The following is a 17,600-nucleotide window of genomic DNA, read 5'->3' as shown; positions in this document are numbered from 1 at the left end:
GCAGCCTCTACCAACTTTCCAACTTTAGGATCTTTTCGGGAAGGAAAAAAAATCCCAAAAAGCTTGAATTTCAAAGCTGGCAGAATAATTAATTGAGCTTAGCCAACATAAAATAGGAATCTAGCAGACCAGTCTCTCTCATCCGTTTATTGATTTTAAAACTTATTATTAAACGTTTTGTGTGGAGAGGAACCCAAGCTTTCCTACAGAAAAAGTCTGCTCTTGTAAACCAAGATCAACCAGATGGTACTAGACTCAACAAGTACAAACATTTTACATCCATGGGGCTTTCCAGTAATATCTTGATTATGGTTTAGTTTGAAGCCCTGCCTTGAAAGTGACTATAGTCCATCCAATCCCTGCACAGAGTTTCCTCAATGTCCTGGGTAATCTCAGTTGATCCCATCTTAACATTTTAGCCCTCTAAATCGGAATACTTTCCTCCTCATGCATGTGAAGACCAGCATTGAGAGGATCCAATCTCAACTTCACCTTCTCCTGTGCCTCAACTTGCTGTGCTTTTCTTAGCATCTCTTAGAAAAACTCTTAGAGTTCAACATATCTTTACTTTCAGGAACAATGAAGTGATATTCAAGATTGACTAGATATAATGTAGCGTAAGCTGAGTCTAGTATTACATCAAGGTTAAAATAGAAAGATTGCGATTAGTAATTTATATTATTAAAGCAACTAACAATATGAAACAAAAAAAGTTGGTTGTAATTACTAACAATATGGGCCTTTTACATTGTAGTAATAGTTTTTAAGCTGTCTTCTCTTAATGATGCATGCAACTTCTGATGTACATGACTAGATGTCTGATTCTAATCTCGTATGCAACATATTTTATTTCATTGAACATTTGTAGTTATCATGATTAGGATGCACATAAGCTTCCTGACCTTTGGTTTGACTTGTCTTCCACACCTTGTAAGATGTTGACACTGAATTTAAGTTCTTGTTGCACTTACTAAAATCAATTTGCATTTTTCAATTTATATTGCAGTGATTTATATCTTCATCATGACAAAAGTTTCATGCCCCAAAATTCTGCTACCTGGAGTGCATTGAATTTCATGGAGACCACAGATAATAATATGTGTTTGACATACTGGCTAAATGTGCTTCTGGTGTGTACATTTTCTTCCGAATCCCCATACTAAAGAATGTTTTGTTGATGATCCTTTGAGGCTGTGCTATTGGCATATTGGATGATGATTATGAATTGTGTATTGAAAGTGTGATTTGGATATTTCGCGTGCGAGTTTTTGAAATTTGGACTATGAATATACAGCTGCTGCATGTCATAGTAGGGGCTAGTGTAATTACCTCATATGGCCATGATAAACATGTCTTACGGTGACACTTCAAAAAAAACTGTCGTTGCATATTAGATTGTTGTGGTGGTTGGGATGTGATAAGTACTTTGTGCCAAGTGATCTGTGGTTACTCATATTTTGTGAAGCGGCAGCATTCTTAAAAAAATTCGGTAACTGAGAATTGCTTGCTTTTAGACTCAGATTCATTTGAAATACATTCATGCTTGCTTTTTTCTTATAGACGAGTGCTATAGTTCGACTGTTTGACATCATATTCATTCCTTCAAGCTTCTAGAACTCTTTTTTCCCCTTTTGAAAAGCTCACTTTAATGGTTATTCACATTTTCTTTTGTTTGTGGAATAAAACTTATCTTTTTTAGTTCCCAAAGTATGTTTTGAATTTTGAAGATTTTTCATCTGTGAAGGTTACTGCTTTTTGTTAGAAAAAATTGAGACAAAAAGTTCTATCTTGAATTTAAATTAGGTAAAGTTGTTTGTCTGCCATGATGTTATGGCTCCAATCTCTTGTGAAGTGCTTTTTGTGTGTGGCTATGCGTGGGTCTGTGTTCTTCTACAAGAAGGCAATTTTGGTATGCTTAAAGCATGTAAAACTTCTTAATTTTCTTCGCTTATCAATAGTGAATGCTCATGCTTCACGCGACACCAATTTTTGAAAAAGCTTAAGGCGCATTGAGGCAATAAGGATTACTACTGCGACTAAGAGCACCTTAGGTGCCACCTCGGTGTGCCTCATCGAAGTGAGGCGCAACAAAAAGAAAATTTAAAAAGCTGATGTCAAAGAATTTGATAATGGCCTCAGGTGCGCCTCTTCGCGCTTTTTTGTGCACCTCTTTGAAATCAATTCACCTAGCACAAGAAGACCGCTTGATCCAAAACGCCTTGCGCCTCAGGCGTGCTTTTTTATACAATGCGCTACACTTTGAAAATGTTTCAGTCATTTCTTTTTTTATATATTCCTTGTTCATCCTGTGATTTTTGAATATACAGAATATTCCCAAGACAAAACAACATCTGCTTGTGACATGTAATCCACCTCATCTGCCGAAGGAGTTTTTGCTTAAATGGTCAACTGGCCAATACGTACCCTCTGTTGCTGCACTAAGAGCTTCATTTGAGCTTGGTAACATTCAAGGAAAAAGAGGAATTTGGTTCTGTGGAGCATATCATGGTAAGCTACATAAACAAGTTTGGTACTTTTTCAAAGATAATACATGGATGTTTTATCTTGATTCATTAGATACCTTCTCTATTCTATAGGATAACAGAAGAAGGTACTCTCTTCATCCCATTAGTGTTAATTTTGAGGAATAATTTTGTAAGAAAGCCATGTGTCCATATCCATGGTGATGAAACTTCATCTGAAAACATGTTGTTTCTTCATAAACTTTTATTAGGACTCAATACCACCATCTTAAGTGGTAATGAATTTAAGAAGAAAATAGATGTTTTGGGATTTAGTAGCATTACGATGGATATTGAAATGAGAATTTCTTAATAAAGTTACATTAAAATGCATTACCATTATCAAAATTTATGAATACTAGCCAAACGGGCCGTCCCTCATGGGAATTTTATTAACAAAAAAGTGTAAATAAGAAAGCAAAAGAAGCTGATTTTAATTTTTAAGTAAAAGCAATTGGACATAGCATGATAGCATCATGAAACTTTCGTGGATTCATTACCGTTTCTGCATCCTGTCAACACGGAAACCTTAATGGATGCTGTTTAAGATACTATCACTCCTCTTTTCTCTTCTATCTACCATTGTGACCAAAAATCACCATAAGTACCATGTCATTACTTTCGTTAGAACTGATGAAACATCTAATTTTGACAATAAAATGGGACATTCAATTCTGTTCCACAGACGACCCGATCACGACCATATGGAGGAGGAAACAAAAAGATTTGCTTCCAAGCAGGGTGCTTTATTTCAAGAAGCACATATAACACATTTTGCTGCTATGGTAATGCCAAAGAGCTTTTTTGTGGTGAAAAACATAAAGTTTAACATTACATAGGGCTAAACTTTGGTGTTACTTTTTAATACTAAATAAAGAGTGGCAGTTCGGTAACTGAAAGAACGAAAATGTAGAAGAAATTTTTTATATCCTTCAATGAAGGTGGAGGTTTACCAAATGCCTTGTTGGAGTACAAAAATGTATGTCCAGCTAGCATGATCTTTTTATATAAGGTTGCTACAAGGATGGGTACAGGATACAGATTTTAAATTATGTTTTGAGGCTAGGTCCTTATCTTTAAAAATTATCTCCATCAGTTCCATGTTAAGTATTGTATTCTCGCTTTATGTTGTCTAGTTGCTTATTTCTCAAGTCACTTGTGTTTATTTATTCTTTTTCTTACTTCCAGGCTATGGTTTTCATGAGGACGGATTGAAGGTAAAACTTTCTGTGATGTTTGGCCTAGACAGTTATGAAACACAGTATTAGAACATTATTGCAATTTTAATTTGATTATAGATAGAAAAGTCTTTGCTATCTAAATATCCTCTATGGATTCTATTATCAATAATGCGACGATAATGCTATGTTCGCTGTGTTGCTATTTATCAGGCTGGCTTAGTTGCTGCACATGCCATCTTAAAAAGGAGCTTCACTCCTCTCACAAACCCAAAACAGATGATACTATCTTGGACAGAAGCCGCAGCTCGCCGTTTTTTAATCAAATTCCTTGAGGGTTTTATATCTGTTGGCTGCATAATGTAAGTGTAACTTCTTTCAGTATTATACTCATTGTCTCCGTTTTCTATTTTAATGCTGCGTTTGTGTAGATTGGTAGTTGTAACAGTATGCTTATCCAGCATTTTTGCTCAAGTTCAGAAGATGGCTTGTTGCTTTGTCTCTAGCTAAATGTTTCCAATTCTTTTTAGTAATCAGAGTTCTATATCTTGTTCTTTTCTGATAAACTATTTGTTTATTTCCTTTTTGCATTTTCTGCACCTGGTAGTTTGTTGGAGGAGGGAGGAGCTGTTCTAACCTTTGTGGGCTCTGACAAAAGATATGCTTGGAAAACTGTGCTAAGAGTGCATAATCCTCTGTTTTACTGGAAGGTAGGGCTAGTACACCTTCATTTGCTTTTACACTGTATCTTATCTATAGATTACTGACATATATAGAAGGGGTATCAATAACATTCGAAGCTAATGGTGCTCAACATATGTTTGCTTAAAGGTTGCTACAGAAGCCGACTTTGGCTTTGCGGATGCATATATTAATGGAGACATCTCATTTGTTGATAAGGATGAAGGGCTCCTGAATCTTTTCAGGGTAAATCGGGAATTCCTCTAGTGCTTTTTAAGATACTACTAACTTGTTCTTTCTAAGTACTGGTTGGCAACATTCTAAAACTGGACTGTCTTTGTATTTTATATCTATTTTTTTGTTCAATCCATATGCAGATAATTCTAGCCAACCAATATCTATCTCCTTCTGCCGCGGTGGCTGATAAAAAGAGGTATGTTTGTGAATTTGGAATATGCTTGAATGAGGTGCGCGGTGCGCCAAGCAAGGATATACTTCATAGTCAATGAGATCTTTTTTTTTCTTACAGCCTTGACTTCAAGGGTTGGTGGACACCAATGCTTTTCACTGCTGGGATAGCCTCTGCAAAATATTTTTACAAACATGTCTGCCGAAGAAACACAGTTACAGCAGCTCGCCAGAATATTGCTCGCCATTATGACTTGGTATGAATTATTAAGTTCTTGAGTATAATAGCCTTCCTTTCTGACATATAGGCTCTTTTTTACATTGAAAGAATGGTTATAAACTTATATAAGTGTTCATTTGAGGATGTCATGAATTTGTGTTCTGCTGCTGGTAGCTCTACATTATACTTATCTACTAGAAAATTTAGTTAGTAATAGGTATCAATGTTCATTTGAGGATGTTTGGCTTGTCTATCAAACCATTGCAAACCAGTAGTATTTCTGCTTTCGTGATAATAGGATATATTTATCAAGTGATGAATCAATGAGACATAGCTTGCTAAAGTTGTTGTGAACACCATACGGATGAGAGAATAGTCCTTGCATGGTAGTTTGCTCTGTAAATGAGAGAAAACTAGCAAGTATTGCTTATTGGATCAATGATAGATGGAGGTTTGAACAAGAGGATTTCTATATGTTATGCTTTCATCTGATAAAGCAAGTTGAATAGGTGCCTTCTGCTTGAATGGTCATAGAAAAGTGATACAGGAAATCAGCATTGTCAAGCCCTTCTCTAAAAGCCCTTTCTGAAGTTTAGCTTTGCCTTTTTTTCTTGCTGGACAAATGCATTAAATTAACCTCCCGACCTATGTGGTGCTATCTTTTACCTTATGGAATAGGGAGAAGTAGCAATAGTTTGAAAAAACAAACTGTAATTCATTGACCTTTTCCCACTTTATTGCTGAAGGACAAACCATGACAGCTCATACTTGATGTAAGCTATGTTGAAACTTAAAAGAGCCAGCATAATGTGCAATGGTGATTGAGATGAGATATATTGTATTAGAAATAGCTTCATCATGATTCTCGTACATTCTGATTTTGATGGTCAACATGGAACTTTCATACATTGAGACAATTATACAATTGGATCTCGATTGATTTGTCAAAGTGCATGTGATAATTCTTAGTAGGTTTTGTTATTTTTGAAAGATAAGACGAACGATTTTAATGATAGTCCAGATGTGGTTGACTTTTACTTATCTGCTATCCAGAGTAACGAGATGTTTTCACTCTTTCTGGACGAGACAATGACGTATTCTTGTGCCATCTTTAAGGTTAGAATGGGAGCATTTTACTCAAAAGTTGAAACTGTATCTTTCAAGCTTTGAATATAATTTCTCTTTATCGTATCGATTTTGACCAGTCTTTCTGTAACTCTGTTGTTGCATGATAGTCCGAAAACGAAGACCTAAAGGTTGCACAACTTAGAAAACTCCATCTTCTAATAGAAAAGGTGAGTTTGTCTAGGTTATCACTTTCTATGTCGTACCAAGTAGTCCTGAATTCCAAGCATTTTATATTCGGATTATTTCAGGCTAGAGTAGAGCAGCACCACGAGGTCCTTGATATTGGCTGTGGTTGGGGTAGTCTCGCTATTGAAATTGTAAGAAAAACCGGATGCAAATACACTGGCATTACACTTGCCGAAGAACAACTAAAATTGGCGGAACAAAGAGTCAAGGAAGCTGGCCTACAGGTATGTGATTATATTGCCAGCTTAGTGATATTTCCCTTTTACTTTGCTAGGCACTATCATGTGCGTTTTTGTTTAAATTTTGCATAACATGTTTGTTTCTTTCTGTCCTTAATTTCATCTGGCTGTGGTATCCAAATTGATATCAGAGTTGATTTTAGATCTTGTACTTCTGTTTTGTACCGATGAGGTTGGGTGTTGATGTGTGCTGTTGAAAATGTCCTAGTGCATTGTTTGGTGATTTATCTCCCGGTTCTTGGGTTTCCACATTAAAGTTCTTGTGTGTTCTTATTGTTGTACTCTTGTGTATGTTCGATGTTATAATTGTTTTTGATTACACAATCGGGAAGGTCGTTATTCTTATTTCTTAGCACAGCCCTCTTGAGGACAAGGGGGCATATAAACTACTTGGGCTAAGGTCTGAAGTAGGCAATCTAGTCTAGAGCCGAATTCGACAATGTAAGAAAATGTCATAGTATAATATGTAGGCCTTGCCCATATAATACCCAATCTCATTTGTATAACATGTTATGGATACATCTTGTTTAGCGGGAGTTCTTTTTTTTTTTTGAGGATAATCGAATGTAATGTAGAGATGAGATGAGATACACTTTGCTGAGAGTGATTATATCTGTGCTGTGATAGTGTGATCATCCTCTCTCAAAACCAAACTATATATTCTTTTCCCAAAGATCTCATCTGTATCATTCTAACTTTTCCCCTTACCTTAATGTCATTGCTTGTATCTATGAATTTTTACTGTATTTTTTTTTGGTAAACAAAATCGTTCATTCATTAACTAATATTGTTGAAAATATTACAATCCGAGGTTAATTGTTCAATACAATAACTGGGGGGAAGGGAAATTCCAAGTTACAAAACAAGCCTTGGCCATACTATCCGCTACATAATTATACTTCCGATTACAGTACTTAATTAGAGTCCTCGTGAATACTCGAGTGTTTGTGTTTTTCTTGATCTGATTGGAATTTTTTTCTGCCTCATGTGCTGATCACAGGATAACATACAGTTTCTTCTCTGTGATTATCGTCAATTACCAACTGCCTGCAAATATGATAGAATCATCTCTTGGTGAGACCATCTTGCTGGTAAGATTTCATATAGATATTTATCTTTGGACCCTTGTTAATCTGTGTGCTATATATTCTTATTGTTCAACCAGTGGGATGATAGAGCATGTCGGTCATGAATACTATGAGGATTTTTTTCGCACTTGTGAATCCGTTTTGGCAGACAACGGCCTACTTGTTCTTCAGGTAATTTTAATATGGGAAATTGAAGTTTTAGAAGCTGCTTGCTTTTGTGTTGTCGTCATTGTATATGTTATCTTATATAACAGCATTATGAGTGATGTGGTGCGAAATGATTCTCCTTCTTTGTAAAGAATGTGATGATCAATGGTGTCCTGTGATGTAATTAGTTGTTAATTTTTCTCTAACTCCTATGAGACTCGTGTCATCTTTAACATGGGCGGATCTATCATGACATCATGTAATGAGATTGTTTAAGTGCATAACTTGATATCTTCCAGTATTGTTCTGTGGTGTAACCCATACAATTAAGGTTGCTTTGGCATAATGGTAGGAATTGGTAAAAGAGTCTACCCTTCTGAGCATCACTATTGATAGTCTAATATATAACTAATATATGTAATGGTTTACATCTATGTTATCTCTTCCAGTTATTTTATATAACTAATATCACTTGCTAAGTTATGCTATGGTTGTTATCTCCTTAGTTTATATCAGTACCAGATGAACTGTATGATGGATTCAGAAGAAGCTCAGGATTTGTCTATGAATATATTTTTCCGGGTGGATGCTTACCTTCCTTAAGCCGAATAACATCAGCAATGGTTTCTGCATCTAGACTATGGTAAACTTGACAAGTGAATAAGCTAGATGATTGAATTATTCAGCAACTTGTTTGAATGTTGGAAATTGGAAATACTCAATTGCTCTATTTGCATGTTGAGCATGTGGAGAACATTGGAATACATTATGGTCAAACACTAAGATGCTGGAGGAAAAATTTTCTGGAAAACCACAGGTTAGACAACTTCTCGTCATTTTCATCCATAATAGTGTATGATTAAATTCTGCAACCTTCGAAATGTTTGTCTGTGTTAACTAAATCATATTTGCTGCATTTTCCCTTCTTTTTGCTTTCACAAAATCCTATATATAGCATAACCTATTAAGAACTTTGGAACCGAGAGATATATACAGCGTCATCTCAGGGGAAAAAGAGAGTCAATATGGTAGTGAATACTAAAAATCACTGCTGATCAATTACTAATTCTCTGATTCCAGCAAAATCCGTTCACTTGGCTTTGATGAGAAGTTTATGCGAGCATGGGAATACTACTTTGACTACACGGCATCTGCATTTAAGACACGGGCATTAGGGGATTACCAGGTAATTCTTTGTATTCTGCCAATTCTGTTTGCATGGTGATTATACTCCGATCTGAGGCTGCCAATTTCTAATTTTTTCAGAGTTAAGTAAACAGCACTCTGGTAGCCATGATAATATGATGGAGTTGGCATAATATATAATATAATTCCGTTTCAAAAGTAATCGTTAGGGTTTCTAGTGATAATGGAGAGATGACAAGTTTCCAAACACATACTTAATTTGTGGAGATGCATGGGATGAGTAGTTTCAGGAATAATCTATTACTTTTTTGTAACAAAATTCTTTGTACAAATATTTAGGGCAGCAGTAAGCAAACTACTCTTCGCAATTCGCATATTAGAACTTAAGTTTCCACGAAAGTTAAATTCCCTTTAAACTTTTCTCCTAGTAATTGTGTTCAGCCAACTCTAGTTCACATTTGATTTGTTTGCTTGGTTGCTCCATGTGTTTAGCTCACTTCCATGACGGTGTAGAATGCAAAGTACTCGTAATTTTGAGATTGTGCAGCAACAGTTACTAGAATGTGAAGTTAAAACCTTGATAGGAGTATTATTTGGTGTTTGTAATCAGAAACTAATCAGAGGTTTTTTTTCCCTATGCAGATCGTTTTCTCACGACTAGGAAATCTTGTTGCGTTCAGTGATCCCTACGAAACAATATCCTCCTCTTGTTGTTCTCTGTAATATCACATTGACTGCAAACTGATGCACTAAGCAGTGCTGCCATTCTTTCTTCTGTAACGTACTGACGGTTGTGGAACTCCTTTTCTATTTCATGTGTTTGTGTTGCTTGGAAGTTGGAACTGTTTTAGCATTAAAAAGGCCATCGGTATTGAGCTGTTGAGAGATTATTTTTATAAAATAATCCGTCTTTTACTTGTATGGTGCTTGTGTATTTACAATCTATCTATGCATGTGCTTATGTGGATTTGTATAATGTAAGACAGCCTATTGGCCCGTAAATGAAGTTATGAACTTAACCTTTATTTGAAAATGTCAATTTTCAAAACTGGCAACAAATAATTGGAAACTACATTTTTTTTATTTCTCATATTTTTGTACTTACAGTGTGTTTGGTTCATTTTTAGTAAAGGAAAGGATGAGAAGAGAAAGGAAGGGAAGAGAAAAGTAAAGAATGGAAGAGAAAGGAAAAAACGTTAACTTCTCATGTTTGGTATAAAATTTTTCTTTCCTCCCAAATTCCCCCACTTTTGGGAGGAAAGGAAAGTGAAATTTTATTAAAGAGTCTTTCCTTCCAATTCCTCCCATTTTCTTTCCCTTAATTTTTTGTTAATGAACCAAACATTGAAAGTAATAAATTTCCTTCCACTTCCTTTCTTTTCCTTCCAAATTTTTTCTACCAAACAAAGTAACAAACTGTTAGTGTTAACTAAACTAAAAACCGAAAACAGAAAATGATGACGAAGTGGTTCTAACTTAAAGTGTCGTGCTAATGTCAATGAAATCATGTCCAGTACAACGTATATAGAATTGTGATTTCCTGGCAGTCAGAGTGCCGTGAAAGAACTTCCATCCGTGAACTTCTACTGTGTGGGGTTACTTAAATGTTTGATAGTATTCCTTTTCCAAAAACACGGCCAAAAATGCACCTAAATTCATGATCACGACTTAACATAAGTGCCCAGTACTAAAAAAACCATGTACTCATCGTAAATCATTAACATCATCTTCTATATTCACCAACAAAATTGTTGTGCAGGTCTTTTAAGTTTTACCTTATTCATCAAACTATATATATATATATATATCCTTGAGCATGGACTCAAGTTCTAAGAGCAAAAGTGATGAGATTATGATAGATATTTCTCCGGCAATCCGATTTTACAAAACTGGTCGAGTCGAGCGACACCCACGGTTGAACACCCCTGCTGTTCCTCCATCTTTGGATCCCAAAACTGGGGTGGAATCCAAAGACATCAAAATCTCTATTGAAACAAATGTCTTTGTTAGACTTTTCAAACCAAACAACCAAAAGAAATTACCAATTCTGTTATACTTTCATGGGGGTGGTTTTTGCCTTGAAAGCACCTTTTCTCCAAAGTATCACAACTACCTCAATAGTTTATCTTCTGAAGCTCAAGTGATGATTGTATCTGTTGAGTATCGAAGAGCACCCGAACATCGTCTCCCAGCTGCATATCATGATTGTTGGGATGCACTCAATTGGGTGATCTTTCATGCTACTGATGATACTCATAATAATACACATACAAAAGAATTATGGCTTCAGGACAATGTAGACTTCTCTAAAGTTTTCTTGATGGGAGATAGTTCAGGTGGTAACATTGCTCATTATCTAGCGTTGCGAGTAGGGATCGAAGGATTGAGTAGAGGTCGTGCATTCCACATTAATGGTGTCATTTTAGTGCATCCCTACTTCTGGAGTAAACGCCGCATTGGTGATGAAGCTAGTAAAAGAAGTTACTTGTCTGTGCGAGGTTTAGCAGAAAAGATATGGGAGCTTGCTTGCCCTGAGAAGAGTAGTGGAATTGATGATCCGTGGATTAACCCTGCTAATGACCCATGTTTGTCGAGTCTAGGATGCAACCGTGTCTTGATATGTGTCGCGCAGAAGGATCTTTTTCGAGATCGAGGATTGTACTATAAGGAGGTTTTAGAGAAGAGTGGATGGCAGGGGACAGTGGAGGTGGTAGAGTCTAAAGGAGAGGATCATACATTTCACTTGCTTAATCGTTCTTGTGCCAACTCTTTGGAGCTTTTGAGGAAGGTTGTTGCTTTTATCTACCCTGCACGTTGTGCACTCTAAACTTGCATCTCTTCTGCTTGTATAGAAGGATTTCATTATAGATACTACTCCCTCCGTTTCGATTTAATCTACACACTTACACTTTTCACGCATGCCAATGCAAAACTTTGAAGACATATATCTTTAGTTTTGTATTTGTAAAAATTATAAAAAGTACATATTAATAAAATACATGTTATGATGAATCTAACAAGATCCCACATGACTATATATTCATCCACGTATAAATCACAAATGATGGTCAAAGTGAAATTTGTGAATAGTGTAAAATGTCAAAGTGTGTAGATTAAATTGAAACGGAGGGAGTATGTTATATGAGATGACTCTTATATGAACTTCTATACTTATTATCCTGAAATGGAGGACGAAAAACTGAGTTGCGAGAGTGTTTTGAATAGCTTTTTATGTTCGCGGTTGAGACTGCTCATATTCTAAATAAACAGTGTTGGCGGAATAATCAATGTACAATTTTTTTTTTATTTTGGTAAAGGTGTACAAGTTCATCCTCTAAGGGAAAATAATTGACCATTAAAAATGGGTGTGATTTTAGTGTACAACAGCAAGTTTTCTTATATACATGGGATTACATTCACAAATCACAACAATTGACATTTGACAAATAGCTGATAGTATGAAATAAGATTAAAGATATTAATATGCAATTTCACATCGATATTACACATAAATAAGTGCACATCAACATTTTAACATAAAATTAAACCCCAAATGAAAAACCTTTTTACCTATATTATCCTTTTGAAAATAATTGTCAATTTCTTCTCAATTTGCTACTTGCTCAAAATTGTTAAAAGAGAATGTTTCAAATAAAAAATTGCTAAATAGAGGAAATTTTAGTAACCTAATCATCTCTTATCAGTCATTACTTCATCAGTCAATCACCCAGTTGCAATTTTCGCATTAGGAATTAGTCCATTTGCTTTGGGATAGTCCAGTAAAGTTGGGCTAGAATTGGATTATTATACTTCATGTAGAAGGTGGTTCGGTTGCTTGGGAAATAAATATTTATTGTGCTATGGCCCATGCAGGGCGGCTTTTAGCATGTTCAACATGTTCCATGGAACAGGACCCCTTAATTGTGAGGGCCCCAAAATAGAGAAAGTTCAAGTAGTAAAAAGAAAAAGTTTATCTTCTTATTTGGATTACTTTTTTTTCATAATATGATTATGTGAAGTATGGATGAGCAATTACATTATTGGATTCTTCAAATACGAGATCGCACAGGGCCTCTATATAGTTCGAGACAGGCCTGGGCCCATGGGTGAGTGGGCAAATGAGTTAGTATCATGCAGAAGATACATTAATCATTTGGTAACATTTGTTGAAAATACAATTAGGTAAGTCTAAATAGGTGATAGAAGAATTTGATAAGAAATCTCATCAAAAGAGGTATTTTGGTAAAACTAACAATTTAAGTAGTTGTTTTTTTTATATATATTATCCACTAAAGATAGCATACAAAGTGGAGAAAAAAAAAACATGTCTTTGAGAGTTCAACAATTGTTTAAAAGAAAAAACCTATAAAGTAAGAAAGTGAAAACACAAGATAAAAATTAATGTTCCACAGAAATAAAAAAACAAAAACAAAGATTCTTAAGTATAGTAGTGATGTTGCTTAACAAAGAAAGTGAAAATATTTTGCAAGGTGTTTTAGCTTTGGTGGAGATTGATGTTGCTTAATAAATTGGTTACAGTTTTCCCTCAAAAAAAAAAATATAGCAGTCCTTGTTTGGTAGAGTATTAGAGGGACTGATGGACCCCACACGGGTGCGTTGGCTGAGCCGAGCTCGGACATTGGTTGCATCCTTGTGGGTTTGTGGTGGGGTTGTTTCTAGCTAATTGTCTTGCTGAGCCTATTTAAGTCTGTTTGCTTTATCTACTGTACTGAGGTAGCGCGAACTTGTCTTTTAAGACAATGAAATTTTCACATCACAACATGTCTCTTCGTTTTTCATTTTGTAAGTACTTTATTGTTATTATTGCAACCCTATGCAGCTTATGTTAAAGAAGCTTCTCAAATCACTATCTCAATTCAAGCCATATTAAGCTCACACGATTTATTTAAGGTATGCACCGAGCAACTCTAATTATATTAGCACCTTCAACAATTGATATCCTTATATCATTTAAGATATACGAACAGTTTACCAAACATAACCTAAAATTTTTTTAAAAAAAAAAGGTAAATTATCAGTTTCATCTGTTGAGACTACGTGCTTCATCAGTTTCAGTCATACAAAAACCAAAACCATCTCTTAATTAAGATTTTTTTCTCTCTAATGTTGGGCTGATTTACATTCATTATTTGTGATTGTATGCACACTGCGGTGCCATATGCTAAAGAATGATCGTGTGGTGATTTTACAGCACTAGGATAGCGCGAAATCGTCTCTTAAGACCGTGGAGATTTCCAATCACGTTAAATCTCTTCAATTTGATTCATTTTGTAAGTACTTTGTTAGTTACTATTACAACATTATGCACACCTTATGTTAAAAAGCTACTCAAAAGTACCATCTCAATTCAAGTCAATTTAAGCTTCGTATGTTTTATTTAAGGTTTATGTCAAGCAACTCTAATCATTTTGCTACCTTCAACATGCCATCTCCTTATCATTTATGATAGCTGAAATGGGTTACCAAACATAATAACCTAGAACTCAAAAAATTATTAGGTAAATTTAATCCCACTGTCGCACTGTGCTAGTCCTTAGCTTCTTTTTGAAAAAATTATCTTTTGATTATTTTATAGCAGATCTAACTATATGGATTATTTACATGTGTGATTCCAAGCAAGTGATTTTTTAGTAGGACAAGCCCGATTTGTACAGTTGGCATCAACTTTTCAAGCTATAAATAGGTCTCGTTTAGTTCACATGGGAAGTAATTTCCCATGGAAATTCACATTTCATGGGAAATTCTTTCCCTTGTTAATTTCCTAGGAATTAGACGAAATTATTTGGTTGCCACCATAGGAAATTACTCACCGAGGGGGGGCTTGGTGAGTGATTTTCCATGTTTCATGGGAAATTCTATTTCACTTAGAATTTGTATTTCCTATGCTTCTTTCATTTTCCTCCAACCAAACAGAACACCCATAATGTATTTCTTAGGAATTTGTATTTCCAAGGAAAATAACTTCCAACCAAACAACATCATACTAATGTTAACAAAATAACCTTATAAACCATGGAGTAGTATTTGAAATTTTCTTAATAGTTTCTGAAAAAAAAAAATTTATATATTAAAAAGTCCTATTATATACTTTCTCCGTTCCATAATAAGTGAAACATAGGGATTGTGCACAAGATTTAATAAACATCACTTTCAAAAGCCAAAAAGTCATAAAATACCCTTTTTATTATCAAAAGGAGGAGAGAGAAAAGCAAACCACACAAGTTTGTAATGGGCACTCTTGTCATTTTGTCACTTTCTTTTATCCATTTAAGGTATGTTTCACTTATTTTGAAACGTTCGAAAATAGTAAGTGTTTCACTTATTATGGAACGGAGGAAGTAAAAGCTATCATGTCATGTGTCATCCACTTCACAAATGATGTGGCACTTTGCATGTCATCATACACAAGCACACACAAACACTTATTGATTTCTCATAAAAAGTAAACTAATCAAATGTGATTATCAATACTTCAAACCATAACCTCATGTTTAATAAGGTAGAATTTTTACCACAACTCGTTTCACAAATAATGTGAGTATGTGACAAAGTTAGCAAAAAATAAAGGAGAATAGTCATACTCATCAATTATCCTAACTTTTCATTGCTCAACTTGTTTTAGTTCAATTTACTCTCTAATAACAAGATTATACCTTAAATCTCTTTACTACCCAAACATATATATTATTGTAAGAAAGATATATATGTAATTAAAAAAGTTTAAAATTAAATTATTACACTATTCTTCAATTTACCAATTGAATGAACAAAAATCTCCTATTTTACAATTTATTGTACAAAGAATTTCATAATACTGAATAATAACAAATCTGGGTCGTCAAACGTAAATTAATTTAGAAATTAGTTTGTTTATTATCGGTTAACCAATTTTACACTAAATTTTGATATTAAAAATTAACAAATGTTAATTATACTTTTATATACAATTATAATCATAAACTATAAACAACTATATATAATCTCAAACTACATAGAATAAAATTGCAATGACCTAGAGAGTTCCTTGGATCAACAAATTAAACTAGTTTATATAATTTACAAAATGCATTATAAAAGTATAAATGATAAGAGGTTTTCCTACATTTTTGTTTTTTTTATCGCAATTCACAAGGCAGTCAATCAGAAGATCCTCAAATACAGATTACCATTAAACAAATTAAAGTGAGATGACATGCACAAGGGGTGGATAGTGAACCACGCTGCTTCGTAGTTTGTAGTTTGTATGACAATTAGAGATAGGCTAAAACCAAAAGTGTATATGCATTATGCGGCTATAAAGTATGCCTTCGGATCTAGTGGAAACTTCTTTCTACCAACTTGGAATACTTTTCTAGATAAAGGGATCGGAGAAGAGAAGCGTTACGTGGCGCTTTATATGTCACTGATCTTTGAGACTTCCTTCCGCCGTCTTCCCTCTTTACGTTTAGGATATTACCTCTTAAATCTTATGTTTTTTTTTGCATCATATCGGAATCCCTAGGTAAGAAGGACGTTATTAGATTAGTTTTTCTTGCAGGTTAGTCATCCTAGCGCTACATGTTAATGTTTAAAAGTAGGGGATATAAGGAATCTATATTCTCTACTTCTAAACACAAGTAGATAGTGGGGTTCAGACTTGAATTCCCTACCACCTTCATCAAAAAAGATTGGTTAATTGTTCTTAGTTATTTTATATGTAGGTTAGATTTTATCCAGGACGACATATTACCATTTAGACTAAAAATTTATTGAATGATACGACTTGGTGCGTTTTGACGTCAAAAAAATGTAAACGTCTTCCACAATCCTCTCTATTTCATATTATTTTATGACTCAAATATATCTCGAGTGCACCCTGCAGTACTCCAAACTATTGGTATGGGTGCGGTGCGTGTCATGAATGACGTCGAAGATACCTTTTTGCAATACCCCTGAACCTTGCAGGAACAGTTTTCAACTTTTCTTCGTGTAGAAGAAGAGTTTTAGGAAGAGAATGTGTTAGATTGACTACTAGTCACCAGCAAGAAAAGGTACCTACGGCATCATTTATGGCATGCACTGAACCCAGGCCAATGGTTTATGGTGTTTTAGCTACTAATTTGTGGTGTTGGGTGCACCCAAGTCATAGTTTGTAGTGCTGAAGTCAATTTTACCCTGTTTTATCTTTATGTCACTCATATATTATTTGTTATCTAGATATATTGGAGCACTATTACATAGTATATATGTGATTATTCTATCAACGCTAAAATGCTTATGCTGGACTATAAGTGAAAAGTAATCCATGAATTAACGAGAAAATATGTATATATAACTTTTTTTTTGTACGTAAAAAGAGCTGCAAGGGTAATTGATGAGTGAGGGATCAATTTAATCCTAAGTCTTGAGCGCGACCGCCTAAGACTTTAAGCAACTAGGCTAGTTGACATTCACACGAATATATAACTATGAAATACAATTAACAGTGACTATCACAATTCACAGTGAGAATTGTGTAAATAAGTTAAAAAAATTAAGATTTTGTACGTTATGTTCAACTTATTTTAACTTATTTCAGAAAAATAAGATATTATAAGATAAGATAAAATAAGATGTTAGGCACAAACAATAAACTATCTATAAGATAAGCAAGATAA

The 17,600-nt window shown here is 34.6% G+C and overlaps 2 protein-coding genes across 6 annotated transcripts in view; both read left to right on the top strand.

Moving 5' to 3' along the window:
* LOC104887889 (uncharacterized) overlaps window positions 1-9,968 on the top strand; it is a 35,237-nt gene extending 25,269 nt beyond the window's left edge. For 4 of the 5 annotated variants that reach the window (XM_010672657.3, XM_048640720.2, XM_019248410.3 and 1 more), the window contains 17 exons: window positions 1,007-1,130; window positions 2,328-2,508; window positions 3,711-3,739; window positions 3,914-4,062; window positions 4,308-4,410; window positions 4,532-4,627; window positions 4,759-4,814; window positions 4,911-5,046; window positions 6,063-6,125; window positions 6,245-6,304; window positions 6,386-6,547; window positions 7,563-7,636; window positions 7,728-7,821; window positions 8,304-8,440; window positions 8,534-8,614; window positions 8,878-8,983; window positions 9,586-9,968. In XM_010672657.3, the coding sequence (XP_010670959.2) occupies window positions 1,007-1,130; window positions 2,328-2,508; window positions 3,711-3,739; window positions 3,914-4,062; window positions 4,308-4,410; window positions 4,532-4,627; window positions 4,759-4,814; window positions 4,911-5,046; window positions 6,063-6,125; window positions 6,245-6,304; window positions 6,386-6,547; window positions 7,563-7,636; window positions 7,728-7,821; window positions 8,304-8,440; window positions 8,534-8,614; window positions 8,878-8,983; window positions 9,586-9,666 (1,732 nt within the window). In that variant the 3' untranslated portion in view covers window positions 9,667-9,968. Of the gene's footprint in view, window positions 1-1,006; window positions 1,131-2,327; window positions 2,509-3,710; window positions 3,740-3,913; window positions 4,063-4,307; window positions 4,411-4,531; window positions 4,628-4,758; window positions 4,815-4,910; window positions 5,047-6,062; window positions 6,126-6,244; window positions 6,305-6,385; window positions 6,548-7,562; window positions 7,637-7,727; window positions 7,822-8,303; window positions 8,441-8,533; window positions 8,615-8,877; window positions 8,984-9,585 lie in introns of those variants that run through there. The other variant, XM_048640721.2, reaches the window with a different exon arrangement.
* A 616-nt stretch (window positions 9,969-10,584) lies between these two features.
* On the top strand, window positions 10,585-11,955 carry LOC130590865 (probable carboxylesterase 7). The gene has a single exon (XM_057393456.1). The coding sequence runs from the start codon at window positions 10,760-10,762 to the stop codon at window positions 11,768-11,770; it is 1,011 nt and encodes a 336-aa protein (XP_057249439.1). The 5' UTR covers window positions 10,585-10,759; the 3' UTR covers window positions 11,771-11,955.
* The last annotated feature ends 5,645 nt before the right edge of the window (window positions 11,956-17,600 follow it).

This window comes from Beta vulgaris, chromosome 3 (assembly GCF_026745355.1).
Source record: "Beta vulgaris subsp. vulgaris cultivar EL10 chromosome 3, EL10.2, whole genome shotgun sequence".
NCBI lineage: Eukaryota > Viridiplantae > Streptophyta > Magnoliopsida > Caryophyllales > Amaranthaceae > Beta > Beta vulgaris.
The sequence above is the reverse complement of the archived record's forward strand: the minus strand, read 5'-3'. Positions and strand labels throughout refer to the sequence as shown.

Excerpts from the sequence above, each read along its gene's own strand:
- LOC130590865 (XM_057393456.1), top strand. The coding sequence starts at position 10,760 with ATGGACTCAAGTTCTAAGAGCAAAAGTGATGAGATTATGATAGATATT.